Source organism: Mus caroli, unplaced genomic scaffold (assembly GCF_978045245.1).
Source record: "Mus caroli unplaced genomic scaffold, Mus_caroli_1 scaffold_18, whole genome shotgun sequence".
Taxonomy (NCBI): domain Eukaryota; kingdom Metazoa; phylum Chordata; class Mammalia; order Rodentia; family Muridae; genus Mus; species Mus caroli.
The window spans coordinates 51,230,152-51,250,589 of record NW_028227273.1 but is presented as its reverse complement, the minus strand read 5'-3'; the positions used below and the strand labels follow the sequence as shown (position 1 = coordinate 51,250,589).

The following is a 20,438-nucleotide window of genomic DNA, read 5'->3' as shown; positions in this document are numbered from 1 at the left end:
GGACTTTTAAACATTCTAGCAGACATAAACTTTTAAAAGTAAAGTAGAGTTAGTGAGATGACTCAGTCGGTGAGGGCCTTCACCACCAAGCCTGACCAATGAGTTTGATTCCCAGGACCCAGATGGTGGAAAGAGGACTGACTCTCACAAGTTGTTCTCTGACGCATACACAAACATACACACACACACACAAACACACACAATGTGGCATGTTCATATGCCTCACCCAGATATTCAGTGTGATATATGTAAATATAACACCCTACAAGATCTTTTCATACTTAAAAGGAAATAAAAATAAAAAGTAGAAAGTACCAAAATTGGTTTTAATAGTATATTATACTGAGCTCTAAAACATCTGTTATATTTCAGCAAATCAATATTAAAAGTAGCGAGTAAGGCATTTAACAAATACCCATGCAGTCTTCAAAGCTTCAATATATATTTTAATGTCTCAATTTAGGCGCTATATTTTTCTTGGAACATCTCATCCAACTTTTGTAAAATCTATCATTGAAAAACTAGAGCACCAAGCCCACACACAGTTCACCATTTTCTGCCGATGCTCGCTGATGCGTGGAGCAGATTTCCTTCCAGCCAGGCCTTTCTTTTGTTGCCTCTCATTGAGTGGCAGCATTGTCCAGGCCATTGCTCCTCACTGGATGTGATCATGGGTAAAGTCCTCAGGGCTGGGACTGTAGGCTCTCAAAAATCAACTTAATCAGGAGAGCTCTTACTTTGATCTTGAACATCTGTGCCAGTGTGTGTTGGTGGGCTGAGGGGCGGGGCATGTTGACACTGCAAACCACAAAAGCAAAATGCAAGCAGTTGTCTGTCCCCTAAGTGTCCCCTCCCGGTCACTCCTCTGAGCATCAGATTTTATCAAGGAGACAGCGGCTCCTATAGAGAACACTCTGTCAAGACTTTCAAACTAAATGACTGGCTGGGGCTTTCAGTAAAAGCCTGGGGAAAAGTGGTTGAGTCAACTCCTGTGTAGACAGCTGAGTATTCCGGCTGGCTCCAGTCTGAGCCCTGGGGCTACACCTTCTCATACTCTCCAGGGGTGGGCATGGTTAAGCCTGGTGGAACCTCGGATTCTCTTCTTCTTTTTGTTGCTGTTTTGATCCGGAGCTGGAAGGGACAGCTCTAGCTCCCTTCTCTTGAGGTCCCAATCTGGATCCCGCTCATCAAGTAACAGCCCTTTCTGGCGGTGGTCCCTGCATTCCGGTTCTGCTCTGCAAAGAAAGAGCAGCAGGTGAGGGCAGGAAGGAGGAGCCTGGCCAGGACCTTTCTTCCTGTGGGCCACACACAGCGCTGGCCATGAGAAGGAAGGAGTTCACACAGGTCCAAGAGCACACTTTAGATTCTAAAGATTAGAAGGTCTCTGATATCAAAGAAACTACCTGAAGACAGGAAAAGCTAGCATGTGGCCATGGGGTACCTGGGTGTGATGAATCTCAGACTCAAAGACAGCTGGAAGAAGGGGTTGCTCATTCTTTTTTTTTTTTTTTTTTTTTTTTTTTGGTTTTTTGAGACAGGGTTTCTCTGTGTAGCCCTGGCTGTCCTGGAACTCACTCTGTAGACCAGGCTGGCCTCGAACTCAGAAATCCGCCTGCCTCTGCCTCCCAAGTGCTGGGATTAAAGGCGTGCGCCACCACGCCTGGCTGGGGTTGCTCATTCTTAAAATGCTCAAATTTCCAGAACAATCTTCATGTTATAGGGAAGAAATGCTGTTGCTTTTCTTTCTATTCTCCTGATTATAAAAGGAGTGCATGTACATTCTTAAACATTTTAAAATAGAGCCAGGTAAGTGTGCAAATCCAGGACCCAGGAGAGTTGGCTGCAGGTTCAAGGCCAGCCTCTAATATATAGTGAGCTCCTGTTAGAGGAAACCTTGTCTCAACTAATGAATCAAGTAAATTTAAAGTGCTGAAGTATGAGGAAGACAATGCTAATTGCATGCATTGTATGTATAAGTAAATTAGTTATAGTCTAGGGGCTCACATCCTCACAATGTTAACTATGAAGATAGCCTCTGATCTCCATGCCTAGCGTTGTTAACAAAACCTCTAACCCACTACAGGACACCCACGGCCGCATCTTGTATCCTATGAGCAACTTTACTAGACTGCCTGTTTCAGCTCATCCATCCTATGATGAGTTCATTGTTGGCTTCTTCCCCGACTATGCTCCCCCACCTGACCGCTTTAGGCTGTGATCACCTGATTGGCCAGGGCCTTCATGCTTCCACACTCCCTCCATGTCTTCTCTCGAACACCATACCTATGCACACTTTCAACTCGGTAGCTATACCCTCATCAATGGGTTTTCTCTCTCTTCCGTCTGATGACGGCTCTTTGCACAACCACAATAGTTACACCTTCATCCGTAAATCATCCCTCTGAATTCTCTAATATCAGAAGGAAAAGAGTTCCTGGTGGGAGGTGGCAAGTAGATGTGAATTCACAGGGAATGCAGCTGACTAAAGTTTCCGTCTGCTTAGCATTGCCTGCCCACTTTCCCTGACAGTACCCACTCTGTTAGTTATGCTCAGGCCAAATGTCACGTGCCTCACTGAGGAAGGGTTAAGATTAATGGGTGTCATGGGCAGGGGTGGGTGCGGGGATGGGGTAGGGATCAATAGAAAGCCAAGGACAAGACTGGAATTTCAGCATTTGAAAGGCTCACAAGGATAAATACTGAGGAACTGGGTAAGGGGTACCTGCTTGTAATGCTAGCACTTGGGAGACTGAGGTAGAGAGATCACAAATTGAAGGCCAAGTTGGGTTATATAGTGAGACCCTGAGAGAGAGAGAGAGAGAGAGAGAGAGAGAGAGAGAGAGAGAGAGAGAGAGAGAAAAGAAAGGAAGGAAAGAAGGAAGGGAGTGGGGGGGGAGGGAAAGAAGAGAAATACTTACAGATTAACTGGCCTTGCCTTGAGAAGGGAGCATTGTGCTAGCAACAGGAAGTTTGATTATTCATATGAGAACTGAGTCAGTACAAAGATGGAGAAAAGTTAGCCAGAGATGAGGAAAGAGAAACAGTTCTGTAGATTATCTCCTGAGTAGCCTAGGGGAGAAGAGAAGTGTGCAGGCACGTGTGTGTGTGTGTGTGTGTGTGTGTGTGTAATGTGGGCATGCATGCATTGTTTAGCTCTTTGTTTATTTCTTTAATAAGATCTATTTGAACATGTTCACAGACCAAAAAAGGAGTGGGAAGAAGAGAACAGAAACAATGAACAAGACAGTAGGAAGCGAGGACTAAGCAAGAACACAAGGGTGACTTTCTTGTGGGAGATATGAAGGTCCTACATGGAGGAACACCATGACACAGAAAGGACGGGAAGGGGAGGGTGAACTTGTGTGGGGATTGGTAGGACCTGGAAGTATGGGGGCTAAGAAGTGTGTCCATCCCTTCATGACTTCAGATAAGAAGGAAGATTTAAGCCACTCTGGGGGCTGAGCTAGAAGTAGACATCCCTTGTTCCCAGACAGCTCATCTGCTTACTTCTGAAGTTTTCTTTAGCCAGCCAAGCCCAGGAATAGAGAGTGTAGAAATGCCAGGTCCCAAAGAAACTTGGGACAGACGGCAGGCTGTGGTACCTATTCATATACCAAAGCACCAGCTGGCCCTAGGCTCTCTCAGCATTGCCAATTCCTGTTAAAAGGTCCATGCTAGCATCCTGGCTAGTCTCACCTCTCCTCACCCTGCCCCATACTCTAACTTCTCCTGCTCATGGGCATCCAGCTCATTCCTATAAAACCCTGACATTTAGACCATGACTTCTCTTGTCTCATGCTTGGCTCTTAGTCCTCCTGGTCCTCTTTCTTCTTTGCTTTCTCTCTCTTCTCTTCTTCTCTTGCTCTCCTCTCATGGCCTAACCCATTATAACTCATCATGCTTTATGTCCTCAGCCATACTTTGGAACAGTCATGATCCATTTCTAAAAGAGGATCTCTTGAGTTACTTCTATGGCTAGCCAATCACATCCCAGGCAATGGTTTTACTAGTATAACTTTTTGGGAGGATGGCAGCACCAAAGATTGAAGCCATGGTCTCACAGGGGCTAAGCATGTATCCCACCCTTCCACCACATTCTCCTGTATCTGTTTTGTTTGTTTGTTTGTTTGTTTGAGACAGGATTTCTCTGTGTATTACTGGCCATCCTGGAACTCACTCTGTAGACCAGGCTGGACTCAAATTCAGAGATCTGCTTGCCTCTGCCTCCTCAGTGCTGGGATTAAAGGCGTGCATCACCACTGCCTGCCCAGTTTCATTTTACTGTTTCTTTCAGACAGTCTCACTAATTTGCCCAGGCTGTCCTCGAACTCACTCTGTATCCTAGAGAGTCCTGGCCTTGCATTTATAATCTATCTTGGTCGGCTTCTTAAGCAGCTGGTACTGTAGGCTTAAACCACAATCCTGGGTGAGTTGAACATTCTGACAATAACTCTATTTTGAAGTTCATACAAGGCAGCCCACTGTCTCTGCCCTCCACCATAAGCTGGAATTGCTTCGAGGTTTTCTGTCTGTCTCATCTTCCTTTCCAAACAACAAAATTCAGACCAGGCTGTTCAACTTTTTCTTGTATGAACCACTTCTTGACCCAACTAAATTATGAATTCATAAATTTTATTTCTATTCTTCCCAAGGCTATAACTGCAGAGAGTAGACTTTGTACTTAATTATATTCAACGGCCAGTCTGAGCTCTATGTTGGGTTGGAGAGATGGCTCAGTGGTTAAGAGCACTGACTGCTCGTCTAGAGGTCTGGAGTTCAATTCCCAGTAACCACATGGTAGCTCACGACCATCTGTAATGGGAACTGATGTTTCCAAAGACAGTGACAGTGTACTCACATACATAAAATAAATAAATCTTTAAAAAGAAACCATAGGGTCACAGCATTAGGAAGGTTGGAAACCACTGGGTTAAGGTTGTTTTTTGTTTGTTTCACTTTCCTTTACCTGAGATTGGTCAATTGACAAAACCCCTGGTTGCAGGCTCCTTCCTGTAGCTGGGACTACACAGTACTTACATCTCCAGGAAGTCCACACAGTCTTTCTGACCATAGATCTGAGCAATCCTCTTGGGTGTGTCTCCAAAGAAGTCAGCAGCATCAATGGCAGAGGGAAGTGCATGCAGAGATTTGAGTACATTCAGATGGCCTGACTCAGCTGCAAAATGAGCTGCCGTCCAGCCCACATCCGTTACCAAGCAGGGTCTGGCTCCATTTTGTATCAGGAGATGGATCACCTCCATTTGTCCTTAGATATACCATGGAGAAAGAAGGCAAAGTTAAGGTTAAAATGTCCTCCGTGGCCTGAGACCAGAAGCAGCCGAAGGAGTGAGGAAGCAGGAGGAAACTAGCTTTTGCAGCACCACTGCCTCTTTATCATCATCCCTCTCCCTTCTCATTCTTCTTCCTGGGAGGCAGCACCCCATCCTTATTCCAAGGATACCCCAAGCTCTGTATGAACTCCCTGTATCCTTTCTAGAACAGCCTCCTTTCTGTCCACCATCCCAGCTCTTGCTCAAGTTCCTCCCACCTACATGAGCAATCCTTGCTGATTTTTCAATGGCAATAGATTCTTTGTTTGCTTGTTTGTTTGTTTTAGTTATTTGTTTTGTAGAATTTGGGATTAAAGCTAGGGGCCTGCATGCCCTATGCATAGTTTCTAATACTGAGTTATATGCCTTAATCTCATTACTTTTTATTTTGAGAGAGGATCCAGTTGAGTTTTGAAGATTGGCTTTAAACTTATTCTGTACCCTAAACAGTTCTTGACCTTTCTGCCCCATTCATAATAGCCAAAAGTTGGAAACAACCTAGATGTCTCTCAAAAGAAAAATGGATGAAGATTACACAGTGGAATATTACTCAGCTGCTAAAAAGTTGACGTCATGAAATCTGCAGTCAAATGGATGGAACTAGAAAAGTCATCCTGAGTGGGATATCCCAGACTCAGAAAGGCAAATATAGTATATGTATCACTTATATGTGACTATCAGCTGGGAAATCAATGATAACTGAGCTATAATCCATAGAACCACAGAGATTAGCTATGGAGTAATACACTAGAAGGTACGGACAGATCTCATTTGGAAATAGAACAGATAGTTATGGATGGATGTGGGGGGCTGAACTGGGAGGACCAAGTGGGGAGTGAGAGGAAAGGAGGGTTGTAAGAGGGATCCACGGAGAGACAGATTAGGGACATTTTGAGGGGTAGTAAACAAACCTAATACAGTAGAAGTGTACACACACACACACACACACACACACACACACACACCATCTAAATGAAACTGCCAAGTAGTAGGGGAGTCAGAAACCCAACTGACCATCTCTTGTCACCAAACAAAACTTCCAGTACCAGGATTAGGTTCACTGAGTTTAATTATTGGGCAAAGGGATCCCATGGAAATCCCCAAACAACTCAGGCTATTGCCAATGGTTTAGGTTGCTCTCTGTGAACTGACAACACAGCCCCACGGCTGAAGACAACAGCTACACAACCCCTTGAGGGTGTAGATGCTGAGCCAGTGCCTACACAGAGCCTGCACCCCGCCTTAGGCTTCAGCATGTTTGGGATAGGAAGTTACTTTTCACACAAAGGCAGCCATAAACCTTTATCCACAGCAATGTCCTGTCTGCAGGACATGCTAAGGCAATGGTGGCACAAAGCTGGTGAGAGTAACCAACCACTAACTGATTTGTCTTCAGGCCCACTCCATGGGATGGAACTCACAGCCAACATTGCTTAGATGACCAAGAGCCTGAAACAATTGCTTGGATGACCAAGAGCCTGAGATGATATAGCCCAGGGACCTAGGGGAAAACCCATTAATATTAGTCTAAAAAAGAAAGAAAAATGTACTGATAAAGACTCCTAATGATATTCTGCTATACTCCTAGATGAGTGTCTAGACCAGCCATCATCAGAGAAGCTTCCTCCTGGAGCAGATGGGAACAAACACAGAGACCCACAGTCAGATATTACTCAGAGACTGGGAGAGACCTTGGAACACTCAACCCTAACTGGGATGTCACCATCTAATCCCTCCCCTAATAGATCAGGAAACCCTGTGGAAGAGGAGGCAAAACAAGTGTTAAAGAAGGAATTGGGGAACCACTGCTGTCTACATCAGGATGAACAAAGCACGTATGAGCTCACAGCATGCAGAAGTCTACGTGGGTCTGCACCAGGTCCCCTGCGCGCATATTATGGCTTTGAATTTAGTGTTTTTATGGGATTCCTGAGTGTACAAACAACTGACTCCTGTACCTTCTCTTGGCTCTTCTCCCTCTGTTAGTCTTGTCCCAACCTCAATGTAATAGTTTTTTTTATTATATTTTATTTTGTTTTATTTTTTAAAATGAATGAATGAATGAATGAAAACCTAGCCACTAGAGTAAAAGTTAACAACCGAACTGACATGAATACTTGCTGGGAAGGGAAAATCAGTTTTTTCAAAAGGACACTGGGTATATCAACCACTCCAGGACAGTCCTCATATTCAGAAGCAGTTACCTAACGATATAAGGGACTCTGTAGGGTTTGTTGTTGTTGTTTGTTTCATTTTGTTTGTGTGTGTATGTGCATGTGCACACACATGCGTGCGTGCTTACTCAGCTACAGTTTGGTGGTTCTGTTTTTTATTTTTGGTGTGGTTTTATTTGTTTTCTTGATTTGGGGGGTGGTTGTTATTGTAGTGATTTTTCTTTTTTTTGGAGAAAGAACTTGAAGTTGGGTAGGGCGAGGAGAAGCTCTGGAAGGACTTGAGGGAGGGAAAGAATGCAATCAAAATGTTTTTTAAATTTAAAAGTGTTTTACACAATAAAAGTATAACAAAATATTAAAATAAGTAATTTTAACTAAAAAAACATATTTTAAGGCATGGGTTGATGAGATAGCTCATTATGCAATCCTGGTGACTTGAACCAGAATTTACACAAAATACAAGAGAACTAAGCCATGAAAGTTGTCCTCTGACTTTCATATGTACACCATGGTGCATGAGCGCGCGCGCACACACACACACACACACACACACACACAGAGAGAGAGAGAGAGAGAGAGAGAGAGAGAGAGAGACATAAACATATACACATCATCACATCATACACACACACACACACACCCTATAAAAATAATTAGAACCAGCAATTTGAGCACTCTTAGGATACACAGTTTAAAAGCACAGGCTTTCTAATCAGACATGTGGGGTCACATCCTGACAGCATCAATCACCAATAAATGACATCTTGGATAAGAAGCAGGTGCCTGGTCATGTGGTGGTGGTGGTGGTGTATACCCTTAGTCCCCGAATTCAGGGGACACAGGCAAGTGGATCTCTGAGTCTGTGGCCAGCCTGGTCTATGGAGAAAGTTCCCAGACAGCCAGGGATACACAAAGAAATCCTGTCTTGAAAAAGAAGAGGAGGAAGAGGAGGAAGGAGAGGAGGAAGAGGAGGAGGAAGAAGAAAAGGAGGAGGAGGAAGAGGGAGGAGGTGGAGGAAGAGGAAGGAGGAGGAGGAGGAAGAGGGAGGAGGAGGAGGAGGAAGAGGAAGGAGGAGGAGGAGGAAGAAGAAGAAAAGGAGGAAGAGGAAGGAGGAGGAGGAGGAAGGTAGGTCAGAAAGCAAATGCCCTTATGCACAATGCTCTCACTGCTCGTTTGTAAAGTAAGGCTATTACCACTGCTTTCACGGAGTCCTTGAGGAGCATGGCTGAATTCCCAGACATGAAGCACCCAGCACCATGGGCAAAAATACAGCACCCGTCCCCTAAGATGTCATCTGGTACAGCTACCAGTGCTCCCTGCTTAGATTTCTGCAAAAATGTCCCAACCTAAGTCTTTTGCAGCTGGTCCTACTTTCTGCCTCGTTGTCCTTCTCCCAAGAGAGAAGACAAATATGGAGAGCAAAGTTGACTATAATACTGCTTTACTTAACGGGTTTTGGTGGTATTTATTACTAAAGACATTTTACATTTGTGTGTGTGTGTGTGTGTGTAGGTGTGTGTAGGTGCTCACACACATGCATAACGCACATGTGTGCAGAGGCTCCAGAGGCAGAAGATGTTGATTCTCCTGGAGCAGGAGTTATAAGTGGATGTGGGTGCTGGGAACTAAACTCTGGCCCTTATAGGAGCAACGATCACTCCTAACTGCTGGAGCTATTTCTCCAGCCCAATATCTAAGGACTTCTGTTACTAACTTCCTGTTGTGTAACTGGGATATGCTGAGAGGGGCAAAGATTCATCTCCATCTACTCTGTGTATGAAATCATGATGGCAGAGGACTGAGAGGAGCATGCTTATAGTCTCATCTGTGTACACATTACCTAACTCCTCTTCAAAGGACTCCAGGGCAGCATTACTGATTCCATTATATAGAAGAATTAAAGGGGGGCGCAAACCATTAAATAATATGGTCCAGATGCTACCACTAGTAGAGGTTAATGCCATGGTTGAAATGTTCCATCTAGTGCTCTAGAAATGTCCATCCCACTCTCTGGCACTGGCTGATGGACTCCGGAATGTGGACTAGGCATGGGTCCACTCACCTCTGATCGCAGCCCAGTGAAGTGGGGTTCTGTCGTTCCAGTCTGCATCTTTGTAGTTTGGGTCACAGAGACCTTTCTTCAAAATCTTCTTCACTGAATTGTAGTCCCCTGCAGCCACAGCCTGGTGAAGCTTGGTCATGTCTGCTATTTTTGACACCTCCATGACAGAATCTGCTAGAGGGGATGCAGGCCACTTAAATTTTCACCCCTAGTTAGTGTTCCCTAGGTTTCTGCATCAGTGACTTGCTTTTCCTGTCTTGTGGATTTGCATCTAAAGTTGCAGTGTGTGTGTGTGTGTGTGTGTGTGTGCATGTGTGTGTGTTTGTGTGTGTTCTGTTGTATGGGTCCCTAGCTCTCAGCAAGTGTTGATAGCACTCACTGTTCTCCAACTCAAAACTACTGATGGCCCCATTTTACCCAGAATTATCTCTAAAATCAAAGCCTGGCACTTTACCATTTGTCCTCTACCCATCATCTTTCAGTGTGGCTTTCTACTCCTCTTTCAGAATTCCCTTCGTTTTATGCTACCTTAGTTTGACTGTGGAATTTTGCATCTTGTTTTTCTAATGTGTGGAAGCATCCAGAGATGCTGTGGGGACAGCAGCAATTTGCACATTCAGTTTGGACTGGATGACTGGATCCAGCATCAATGTTTGATAGAAATTAAAAGCTATTGCCATGTAGGGTTATGAGTCCCACGTCTGCTCTGCCACAGGGCACAGCCCACACGAGGAAGCAGGGCATGGGAAATGTTGACTGTGCTGGGCAGGTAGAGACGCAGCCTGGGGGTGGGGAAGCGCACTATGAGGCCTGGGACAGCTGGAGCTGGCTTGGGGGTCCCCAGGCGTGAGAAGAGGCCAGGGCTATCTGGTTCTCAGGCTCTTGGACACCCAGGCACTGTTGGGAGTCACAGAAGAGCTGATAACAGAGTGGGGGCTTGCAGGATGGATCTGGGGTGGGGGGAGAAGGGAGAACTCCGGCTGGTCCCATGGGGAGAGTCTTTGGCTTGACTGTGGTGGCAGGCTTGAGCTTGGTGGCAGCCATGGCTGGGGGTGTAGAGAGACCTTCTATAGGAGATTAGGTAGCGGCAGCTCTATAGGTGAAGTACTTCCTTATGAATTCCCCTGGCAGATCCCAATGAAAAGAGGCAGTCCACAGTTTTAAGGCATTTATTGTCATGGTGGAAGGTGAATGACTAAAACAGTACCCCACTCCTCAGGGTGGGCCCGACTTTTGGCAAGGAGGAAAATCTGGGAAGGAAAGCTTATTGGCTGAGCCCTCCAGGCCTTTAGGTACCTCAATAGCATGGAGATCTGTCTTGAACCTATATGACCATAGGTCACGTCCCCTACCTGTGGAGAGGCTTAGGGTGTTGCCCTTACATGACTTATGGCCATAAATCTATGGGGGACGGCGGCTAGTGACAGGGACCTGGTGCCCAGGAATCAGGTGAAGTGCCTACCATCCCTTCAGGGTTTCCCAGGCTTCAAGCCTTAGTTCAACTGGGGACCAAGCTACCTTTCATGGTCCCACATTGCCATACCTCATGAGGAGCACAGCTTGCCACCACACAAATAAAACTGCTAGACATTGTTACTAACAGCATGCCATGCGGGCATACCGGAGAGATGGCACATCAGTAAAGTGCTTTTGATCCTCAAGCATGAGAACCTAAGTTCAGATCCTCAGAACACACCTAAAAAGCTGGGAGTGGTGGCTCATCGTTGTAATCTCAGTATGGGAAATGGAAACAAATGATTCCTGAGACTCCCTCGCTCTCTGGACTGATGTTCCAGGCCAGTGAGACACCCCTATCTCAAACAAAGGATGGGAGGCTCAGGGAATAAGCCAACCCCTAATGTTGTCATCTATACCCTACACACACACCTACACATGCACTACCCTTCTTGTACACACTCCCACACATACATATGGACACATACACAAAATCTTATGTCATGAGCTCTCATACTGTAATCTACCAACCCTTAGGGGTCCTTGATTTTTGATTTGGGGGATTTACAAAGTGAAAAGTGTTTTTTGTTGTAGTATTAAAATGTCACAGGTGTGTTCCTTTTGCTCTCTTTTACCCCTTGGTTTAAAGATGAGACATAAAAAGAAGATTCTGTCAGCAAATTGCTATTCACACACTTACAGGAGAGCACAGCCTCACGGGAACACACTTCATGTGACAATTAAGAGTACTTTTATTGAGTCTTATACCCTTGGATATACCGCTTAGTAAACTTGCCAATAAAATCATAAAATAGTAAAATCAATAAAATAATGCCAGTAAAATCATAAAATAATAAAATCCTGCCAACATGAGGAAATCTCTATCACTCATGGACCAGTGTCTCCATATGACAAACATGGGATGTTACAAAATGAAGCCCAAGTAAAGAGAGCCCTGGAGGTGGGCCAGTTGGTTCAAATGGAGTGTAGCTGGTATATGGACATCATTTCAGATGCTACCAAGCAACAAATCTTTGAGACATCACCATAAAGTGGGCAGTTCGGATATAGATCCAGAGAAGAAAACTCAGCATGATTCAAAAAGGCGATATATGCTTCTTCATATCCAACTGCACAAACGTCCAAAATCGCCATTTCTTTTTCTTTTTTCTTTTTTCTTTTTTCTTTTTTCTTTTTTCTTTTTTCTTTTTTCTTTTTTCTTTTTTCTTTTTTCTTTTTTCTTTTTTCTTTTTTGTTTTTTGTTTTTTGTTTTTGTTTTGTTTGTTTGTTTGTTTGTTTGTTTTGTTTTTGAGACAGGGTTTCTCTGTGTAGCTCTGGCTCTCCTGGAACTCACTCTGTAGACCAGGCTGGCCTCGAACTCTCGAACTCAGAAATCTGCCTGCCTCTACCTCCCGAGTGCTGGGATTAAAGACTTGTGCCACCAATGCCCAGCTCGCCATTTCTCTATACGTTTTTATCAAAACATGACAGTGAACTCCAAAGATGCTATAAGGATCTAAGTGACTCCAATTAAGTTAGCTATTAAAGGGAGTCAGAGACTAGACAGAGCCAGCCAACCACCATTCTTCACGTGCTTTGTTGTTGTGGAGAACACAATTACTTTTCATTAAAACATTTCATATTGTGCTCTTAGTTTTATTTAATCCTATGAGAAATTCAATTCATGAAACTTCTTTAATACACTTTAAAATATACCATTTCTGTCAACATGGCACAAAAGGAAGGAACCTCAATTGAGGAACTAACTGTCGCCAACAAACTGTTTGAGGTCTGATGAAATGGATGAATGGTTAAAAGCATATACTTCCAGGGGACCAGAGTTCTACTCCCAGGACCTGCATCAGACAGCTCATAGCCACATATGATTTCATCTCCAGGAAATCATATGTCTCTAACATTCGGCTATAACCCAAAGACCCCTCCAAAGGATTAAAAAGTAAAAGAAATCTTTTTTAAAAATGGAAAGTATTCCTTTAACTTTGCATGGTGGTAGTATCAATGGACATGATCCAAATAAACAAAAGCTCTTTGGATGATGTTTAAGAGCGTAAACGATCCTGAGATCTAAAATCTTAAGAAAAGCAGATGTGGACACATGAGGAGCTGAGGTAGGAAACTGGAGGAGGCAGTTGCTTGAACTGCATCCACTAGAGAGGCCCTAGATCTCAAGATTCAACGTGAGAACTGAAGAAGGAGCCAGAACGCGCCTTACACACTGTCATTGCCAGCAGCAAGAGAGGTTCATTAGAAATGCAAATTACTGGGCTCAATATCTACCTACTGAACCTGAAACTCTGGGACAGGGACCAAGCATTGCTGACATGGTATCTGCCGCATAATCAAATATGAGAGTAGCCCTAGAGCCAGTGAATCAAAGAATCAAACATAATTAAAATGCAATGCCCGCAGGACAGCAAGAAAAGAGCCAGTCAGTAAGACTGGGAGGTAAGCGGAGCTGTCCTGTCAGAAGCCTGAGTTTGATCCTAAAGAGGTGAGTAAGGGTCATCTTGGTGACCGACTGTGACATTTTTTTCTGCAAAGCATCACAGAGCAAATCACTCTTAGGCCGAGGGACCAAGTGAAGACAATTTCACGGGCACTTAAAAGCAACTTTATATACAACAAGAGGGGCGATTCTGCTTCCACCTATTTCTCTCCATTTGCCTGGACTGGATGTGCCATCTACTTGGTATTCAGCACCTACCAGCAACAGGCATTCTTGAGACAAACAAGACAAGCCTGAGCAGGAAGCACAGTGGCCAGTGAGAGCGAAGGTATCCTCTCAGTCCCATGCTGAGAGGAGACCTCACTCCTCCCAGAGTTCAGCAATCCTCACTTAACAGCTGACCATTGGTGAGCTACTTGCACTTTGTGGTGTACACTGTTGGCCTCTGTAAGGATGTCACATGAAATTTCAGCTGCTGCCATTCCGGCCACAATATATGCAGAAACTCCTTCCCTTTTCCAGATACCTCCAGGCTACCACTCAGACGCTGTCTGCAGGTCCTTAGCTAACAGATTTTCAGATGTCTGGATCTCTCATCTGGGACAGTGTGTATACATCAAAGGTGGACACATATCCTGCCCCTTGCCCTTCTCTGCCTCCTGCCTATGAGTCAGAGAGAGCCTGGCTACTGACTTATGGCCTGAAACCTCCTCTATCCTCAGAACCATACAAGAAAAGTCTGCTACTCCTGCCACATGACTGATTCTTCTTCAGAGACCCCGCCATGTTGTCTGTCTCATGCTGGGGCCTGATCTCAGAATCCTGCCGCACTGCTTACCACCTGTCCATCATCCATGGCAATAATAATTCTCTTCTAATAAAATGACTCCTCAACAATCCAACTCAAGGTCCCTCTTAAACCCCTATCTAAGACCTTTAAGTCTGTGGCAAAGTTTAGTATCAGAGCCAAAGGGTAGTCTACTTCCCACACCAAAAAGAGACAGTGCTCTGACTTGATCAAAAACAGACTCTAGACTCAGCCCATACTGGACTATAGGAGAGTTTCTGGTGGTTAGATAAAAGGTGGTATTTCTCAGGAACTTGTGAAATTATTTCCCATCTGCCAAAAGGAGAAGCAGCAGAAGAGATATCTCACTCTCCTTTGGCATATACGAGTAATTGTGTATTAATGTCTATGCTGGCCCTCAGGTTCCTTTGGGCCCTACACACACCATTCGTTATGTATCTCACAGCCCAGCGAGCTTTCTTGCCTTTCTCACCTCTGCCTCAAGGCTGCTCCAGACACCGACACAGGCCTAGACACAGACACACATGTACAGGCATGCACACATACATGCTCTCTTTCTAATGCCAAGGGGTTTCACCCAACCCAACTAATTTTGTTCCTCTCTCTCTTGCTCTTCTCCACTATTCCTGTTTCCTTAGTCCTGGCTTTACCCAGGCTGCTTCCTTTCCCCTCCACTCAGGACTCTCCAAGATGCCTCTGAACACTTCTCTCTCTTATCCCCAATAAAAACCTTCTCCCTCATCATGGAGTGGCTGGTTTCTTCACTGCACCCCTCCCACACACTTAGTAACTTTCACCACAGTGATAAGCAGGGCCTGAAGTAGAGACTGAACATAGTAGGGCTGGGCAAGCAGGTGATTGGGGTCAAAAGATCAACATGAGTGTAGAGAGATACAAAAGCTTGCCCTCAAAGTCTCCTAGAATCAACCCAGGGAGGCCCAATAACTTAGGGTGACAACAAGTCTTCAAAACAGGTATGGCATTTGACCTAGTGATTCAAAACTGACAACCTCTGTCTGCACAAATCACTTAGGGAAATTGTTTAATTGTGCCTGTGGCTCATCAGGTATTATATAAGGCCCACGATTCTACATTTGTAATGAGTTCTCACAAGAGTCCTAGTCAAGCAGACTGGCTAACAGCTTCTCTCTGGATGGAAACCAGGGAGCAGAGGGCAAACCAAAACCAAACCAAACAAACAAAAAACAACAACATCAGAGTAAGCAAAACAATCTCATAAGAAGCAGCATGAGAGTTCACCGACTTCCTGACTTCAGTACACACATCAGGCAGTTCAGTGAGGCATGAGGAGTCTGGAACAAAGACATACCCATAGGTAATTTCTTTTTATTCTGTTTTAAAGTTCTGACCTTGCATTTGTATCTCTGATCCACTGTGAACGTATGCATTTGTTTATCTTTACATTATATAGTCTCATATATAAACAACTGTGTAAAACCATAAACATTAGCATGTGGCTTTATTTCTAGACTTGGTCTCTTCTTGTGCTAGTACCCCCCATGAACTTGATTGCTATACTTTCATAGTGAGACCTTAAATGGAGTATCAATCAAAAAGAAGAAGAAATTTTATAGATATAAAATTTTGGACATGAGCTGAGCAGTGGTGACATACACCTTTAATCCCAATACTCTGGAGGCAGAAGTAGGAGGATCTCTGTGGGTTCAAGGCCAGCCTGGTTTACAGAGTGACTGGTAGACAGGACAGCTAGGACAGCTAGGAATACACAGAGGAACCATGTCTTGAAAAAAAAATAAAAAAAGATTTGGACACTAATGGAGCATTAGTCATAAGGGACAAAAAAACCCCCAAATCTCCTAGATATTAGACAGCAGATAACAAAACAAAAATACAGTATCCAGGCAGTAGAATAGTATTTGGCACTAGACAAGAATGAAGTAGGACTGACTGGAGAGACAGCGTAGTTGGTACAGTGTTTGCCATTTAAGTGTGAAGACCTCAGTCCATATAGCCCATTCATGGCAGGGTAATAGTTTTAATTTCTAATTCTGCCTGGAGACTGGGAGACAGTTCTCCGTGACTCATTGGCCAGTCAGGATAACCTCCTTTGTGAGCTACAGGCCAGTGAGAGACCGTCTCATAAAACAGGATACATGGCTCCTGAGGCACAAGACACAAGGTTGACCTCTGTCACACACTTTCACATATGACACTGTTAGGTTTCAAACCTAGCAAGTGACTCTATTCAATGTCTATTAAATATCTCTATTCAACATATCAAAGCAGACCTGTCCCCAGGTTCTCTCTGCATCCCACAGCCCCTACTCGTTACAGGATATGGCTGGCATACCCTGCTCCCTATCCTGATTCTCCAGCTCAGCTGGGATGCTTTTTCCCTGTATAACCCAGCAATTTTGGTTACCTGTTCTTTGTATCTTTGGCCTCCTGGCTTCTGCACCTGGTTCCCCTCTCTCCCCTCTTCCTTTCCCTTTACCTCTCCCACATGGCCTAGCTCAGGGTCATGTACACACTGAGCACACCCAGAGGTCCCTGACTCTGCTTGTGCTTTCTCATGTGTTTATAATAAACTTTCTCCTCCATATATACAAAGTAGCCATGTTTTCCTTCTTTTCCTACACACACACACAACACACACACACACACCTAGGAACATACACAAAAATAAATGAAGAGTTATAGTTGTTTTATGGGTAGAACATGAAACATGCTATGTGAACAAAGTCAGACATGGAAGGCCATGTATGTCACATACATGGAATGCTCCCATTCCATGTACATGACATACACCGCACAGGCAAACTTATGGGGACAAATGTTGCCTGGGATTGGCTGGGGTTAGATGTGGGGGCAAAATGTGCTGACTCTTACAGTCCCACTGTGGTAGCAATGGTTTCCTAACTCTAAAATTCTACAACCCACTGAATTGGACACATTAAACATATTCAATTTATGGTATGTGAACTGACCGGAATTCACTAGCCTATCAATAACTGAAATTTAGCAAGCTCCCCTTTGCACGAATCTTTGTGAATTCGTCAAGTGTATCTGGCTTCTAATATTTCAGGGAGATAAGCCTGGGTTTTAAAAGAAGCCAGAAGTACATGGTTAAATTACAAATGATTTATCTAATAAAGAAAGAACTAAGATTAAAACACTTACTGTCTTTCAAGGAGCTCTGCTGCGGGCCACCGTAGATGGCTGGAGTGTTAGTGTGTTTGCACCATGGAAACTGACCCCTCCTCCTCCCCAGGAAAGCAGACAGACAATCAGCCTCAGTCCCTGGGAGTCTGGTGAGGCAGGCTTGCCTCGCTGCTTCCCAGCCAAACTCTTCGGGAATTCCATCTTCTGCTTTAGTTTAACTGTGATGGTCCTTGCAAGGTTCTTAAGAGCATTTGATAAACAAATTGAAATTGAAAAGCAGCTGATCACTGGCAAGCACAGAATTCTGTAAAGCAAGCCAGATGTTCAGTAGCCGGCTAGGACTTGAGTAATGTCTGCCTCTCCTGGAGTACCTGGGGCTGCCTGAGCCTCTGGCATTCAGAAGCATCTGTGAATGAGATCCTCAGCAAATTCCTTAACTTCAATATTTCTTCTATCTCAACACTCAAAGGAAATGTCTTTAACCTTGTCCCTCTGGCTCTTAAATATAATTAGCTGACATGATTTATAAAACATTTGATGTGAGAGAGATGTTTAAATAATAGCATCTCCCAGATGCTTTCTCCTGGCCTTCCTTCCCCATGTGCCCTCTACTCTAACCAAACATCCACCATGTCTACAGAGCTGCTTATCTCAAATCCCTCCCTTCTGCTGTCTTCCCTCTCCCTTTTTCTCCTCTCTTTTCCCCTTCCTTCCACTTTCCCTCTCTCTTCCCTTCCTTCCATAGCCAAACAGTAGACAGAGGTCAGGGACTCATATGGAAGTGTTGGGAGAAGAACTGAAGACCCTGAAGGGGATAGGAAGACCAACAGTGTCAACTAACCTGGGAGCTCTCAAAGATTGAGTCACCAACCAATGAGCATACATGGGTTGGATGAAGGCCCCCAGCACATATGTAGCAGATGGCTGCCTTGTTCTGCCACAGTGAGAGAGGATGTGCCTAATCCTGTAGAAACATGATGGGCCAGGGTGGAAGGATAAGGCAGCCATCTGCTACATATGTGCTGGGGGCCTTCATCCAACCCACGTATGCTCAGAGGTAAAGGGGAGGGAGCATAAAAGGAGGGACTCTGTGAGAGAGAGACAAGGAGGGGGCAGCATTTAGGATATTAATCAATCAATCAATCAATTAATTAAAGATCTTAGAAAATGGCTAGATTATGATGACTGTTATAGGATCAATAGATGTATTCAGTGGTGGATTTATAGTGTGTGTCTGTGCATGAGTGTGTGTGTGTGTGTGTGTGTGTGTGTGTGTTCATGTTCCTTGTGTCTCTGCCTTATTCATTTGAGACAAGGTCTCTACTGACTCTGAAACTTGCCAATTCACATAGCCTGGCAGTCTCCAGAATCTGTTTCTGCCATGCAAGCCATGTGGGTCAGTCAGCAAAAAGAACAGCTGAGACTATTGTCAAGAATGGAGTTATCAAATAGGCTAGAGCCTTGGAGGGATTGAAAAGCAGGAGGGAAGCTCACACGTATCCCACCTGTGTCTAGTGCATGTGTCTGTCGCCTCTCTGGGTATCGGTCTCCAGAGTCATCAGCATTTGAAGACAGACTCACACCAATGACTCTCCAGAGGATTCCCAAGCCTTCGTCCTCCCGTCAGGACTGTGTCACTGTCTCTCTTGTCCAGCAGCTTCCAGGATCGTGGACTGAACACCTAGTGATTTCCCTAGCTCTGCAGCGGACAAGCAGCCATTGCAAAATGGTCCCTGACCATTGGAGCCAGCCAATGAATCACTTCTTCCGCACTGCATCAATTCTGATCCCTGGAAGAGCTTTGGCTAATACACATGTGAAATGTGGCAAAGGGGAAGAACTAAGGTGGCTGAGGACCTGGGGAGGGTGGTCCACCCCGAGAAGGACTTGTGTAAAAAGTAAAGAGGAAGAGGATACAGCTGTTTGTGGAGCATGGAGTGAGCAGAAGTGTAGTAGTGTAAGTAACTGCTCAACGTGTTCTGGAACCTTGTCAGGAATTTGGATTTTTTTTTCTTTTAACTCCTAATACAAAGAATAGCCACTGAAAGATTTTCACATACTGGGTAAGATGAGATGATGCAACCTGTCTTTCCTTCAAAGATGACATTGGCTGCTAATGAGAATGGAGACAGCAAGCACAAACACTGGAGACATCTGCTTCAGAAGTCTAGACAAGAAAGGACTGTGATCTGGTGAGCAAGGGTCATGGGGGTCATGGGAAATGATGAAGTACTGAAACTAGACATATTTAGAATGAATATGATGTCATCTGTCAATGGTTCAGACATGCGTAGTCGGGGGAAGAGAGAATCTTATTCTTTATTCTTATGTATAAAGAATACATAAGATAAACTAAGACTGATCATTGTACAGAGGAGGTTGTAGCCCCAGCCTGAGGATCTCCCTTCTTGGAAGTCTGATAGCAGAGAAAGAATGATCAAGATAGATAGACCATTGCCAGGGAGTATATAACTTTACCAAAACCAAGGGAGAAGAGCATAGTTGGAAGGAATAGGATTCATTATGTCAAAGACAGCAGTGTTTAATGGGTGTCTATTACAATATGAAAATAATGCGTTTGAGAAGCTGATTTCCAACCTCCAGGAACTGGAAGGATCTTCTGCTCTCCCCAAGCTTCCCATAGCTCCAGTTCAGCTTGACTTCTCTGAAGAAACACTTACTGAAAGCCGTTCTGCAGTTCACAGGGTTCATGGGCAGAGGTCATCCTGATAAGGTACAGAGGAACTATGATAAGAGCGAGGCAGTGGAAAGAACGTGTGAGAGCTTCCATCAGCAAACTGCAGGCATCCGGGGGCCCTGCCACCTCCTACGTGTTTATTTCCCCTGATAAAAACATTTCTAATGTCAAACCTCTCCCCAATCATCAGCTGGCCAGAGAGCAAGGTCAACAAAAGGGAGAGGCCCCAGGATTTCTTTCAACAGTGAGCTTCTTACACCACATTTAAAAATTGACCCCCAAAAGCGTCAACATAATGTC

The 20,438-nt window shown here is 44.5% G+C and overlaps 1 protein-coding gene across 2 annotated transcripts; it reads right to left on the bottom strand.

The window, feature by feature from the left end:
• Positions 1 to 331: 331 nt before the first annotated feature.
• Ankrd66 (ankyrin repeat domain 66) lies at positions 332 to 17,498 on the bottom strand. Of its 2 annotated transcripts, none has more exons than XM_021150139.3 (4): positions 17,459 to 17,498; positions 9,567 to 9,737; positions 5,038 to 5,266; positions 332 to 1,235 (listed from the first exon to the last, which is right to left on the bottom strand). In XM_021150139.3, exons 2-4 carry the CDS (start codon positions 9,727 to 9,729, stop codon positions 1,049 to 1,051), a joined length of 579 nt encoding a protein of 192 aa, XP_021005798.1. In that variant the 5' UTR covers positions 9,730 to 9,737; positions 17,459 to 17,498; the 3' UTR covers positions 332 to 1,048. The 2 variants fall into 2 exon arrangements, with proteins under 2 accessions (XP_021005798.1, XP_029327475.1); XM_029471615.2 differs by having other exon boundaries at positions 9,567 to 9,740; positions 17,459 to 17,494.
• Positions 17,499 to 20,438: the final 2,940 nt, after the last annotated feature.

Coding starts and splice junctions, on each gene's coding strand:
- Ankrd66 (XM_021150139.3), bottom strand. CDS start 9,729: ATGGAGGTGTCAAAAATAGCAGACATGACCAAGCTTCACCAGGCTGTG. Junction 5,267..9,566: donor TCACTGGGCTGCGATCAGAG/GTGAGTGGACCC, acceptor GGTATATCTAAG/GACAAATGGAGGTGATCCAT. Junction 1,236..5,037: donor TGTGTGGACTTCCTGGAGAT/GTAAGTACTGTG, acceptor CTTTCTTTGCAG/AGCAGAACCGGAATGCAGGG.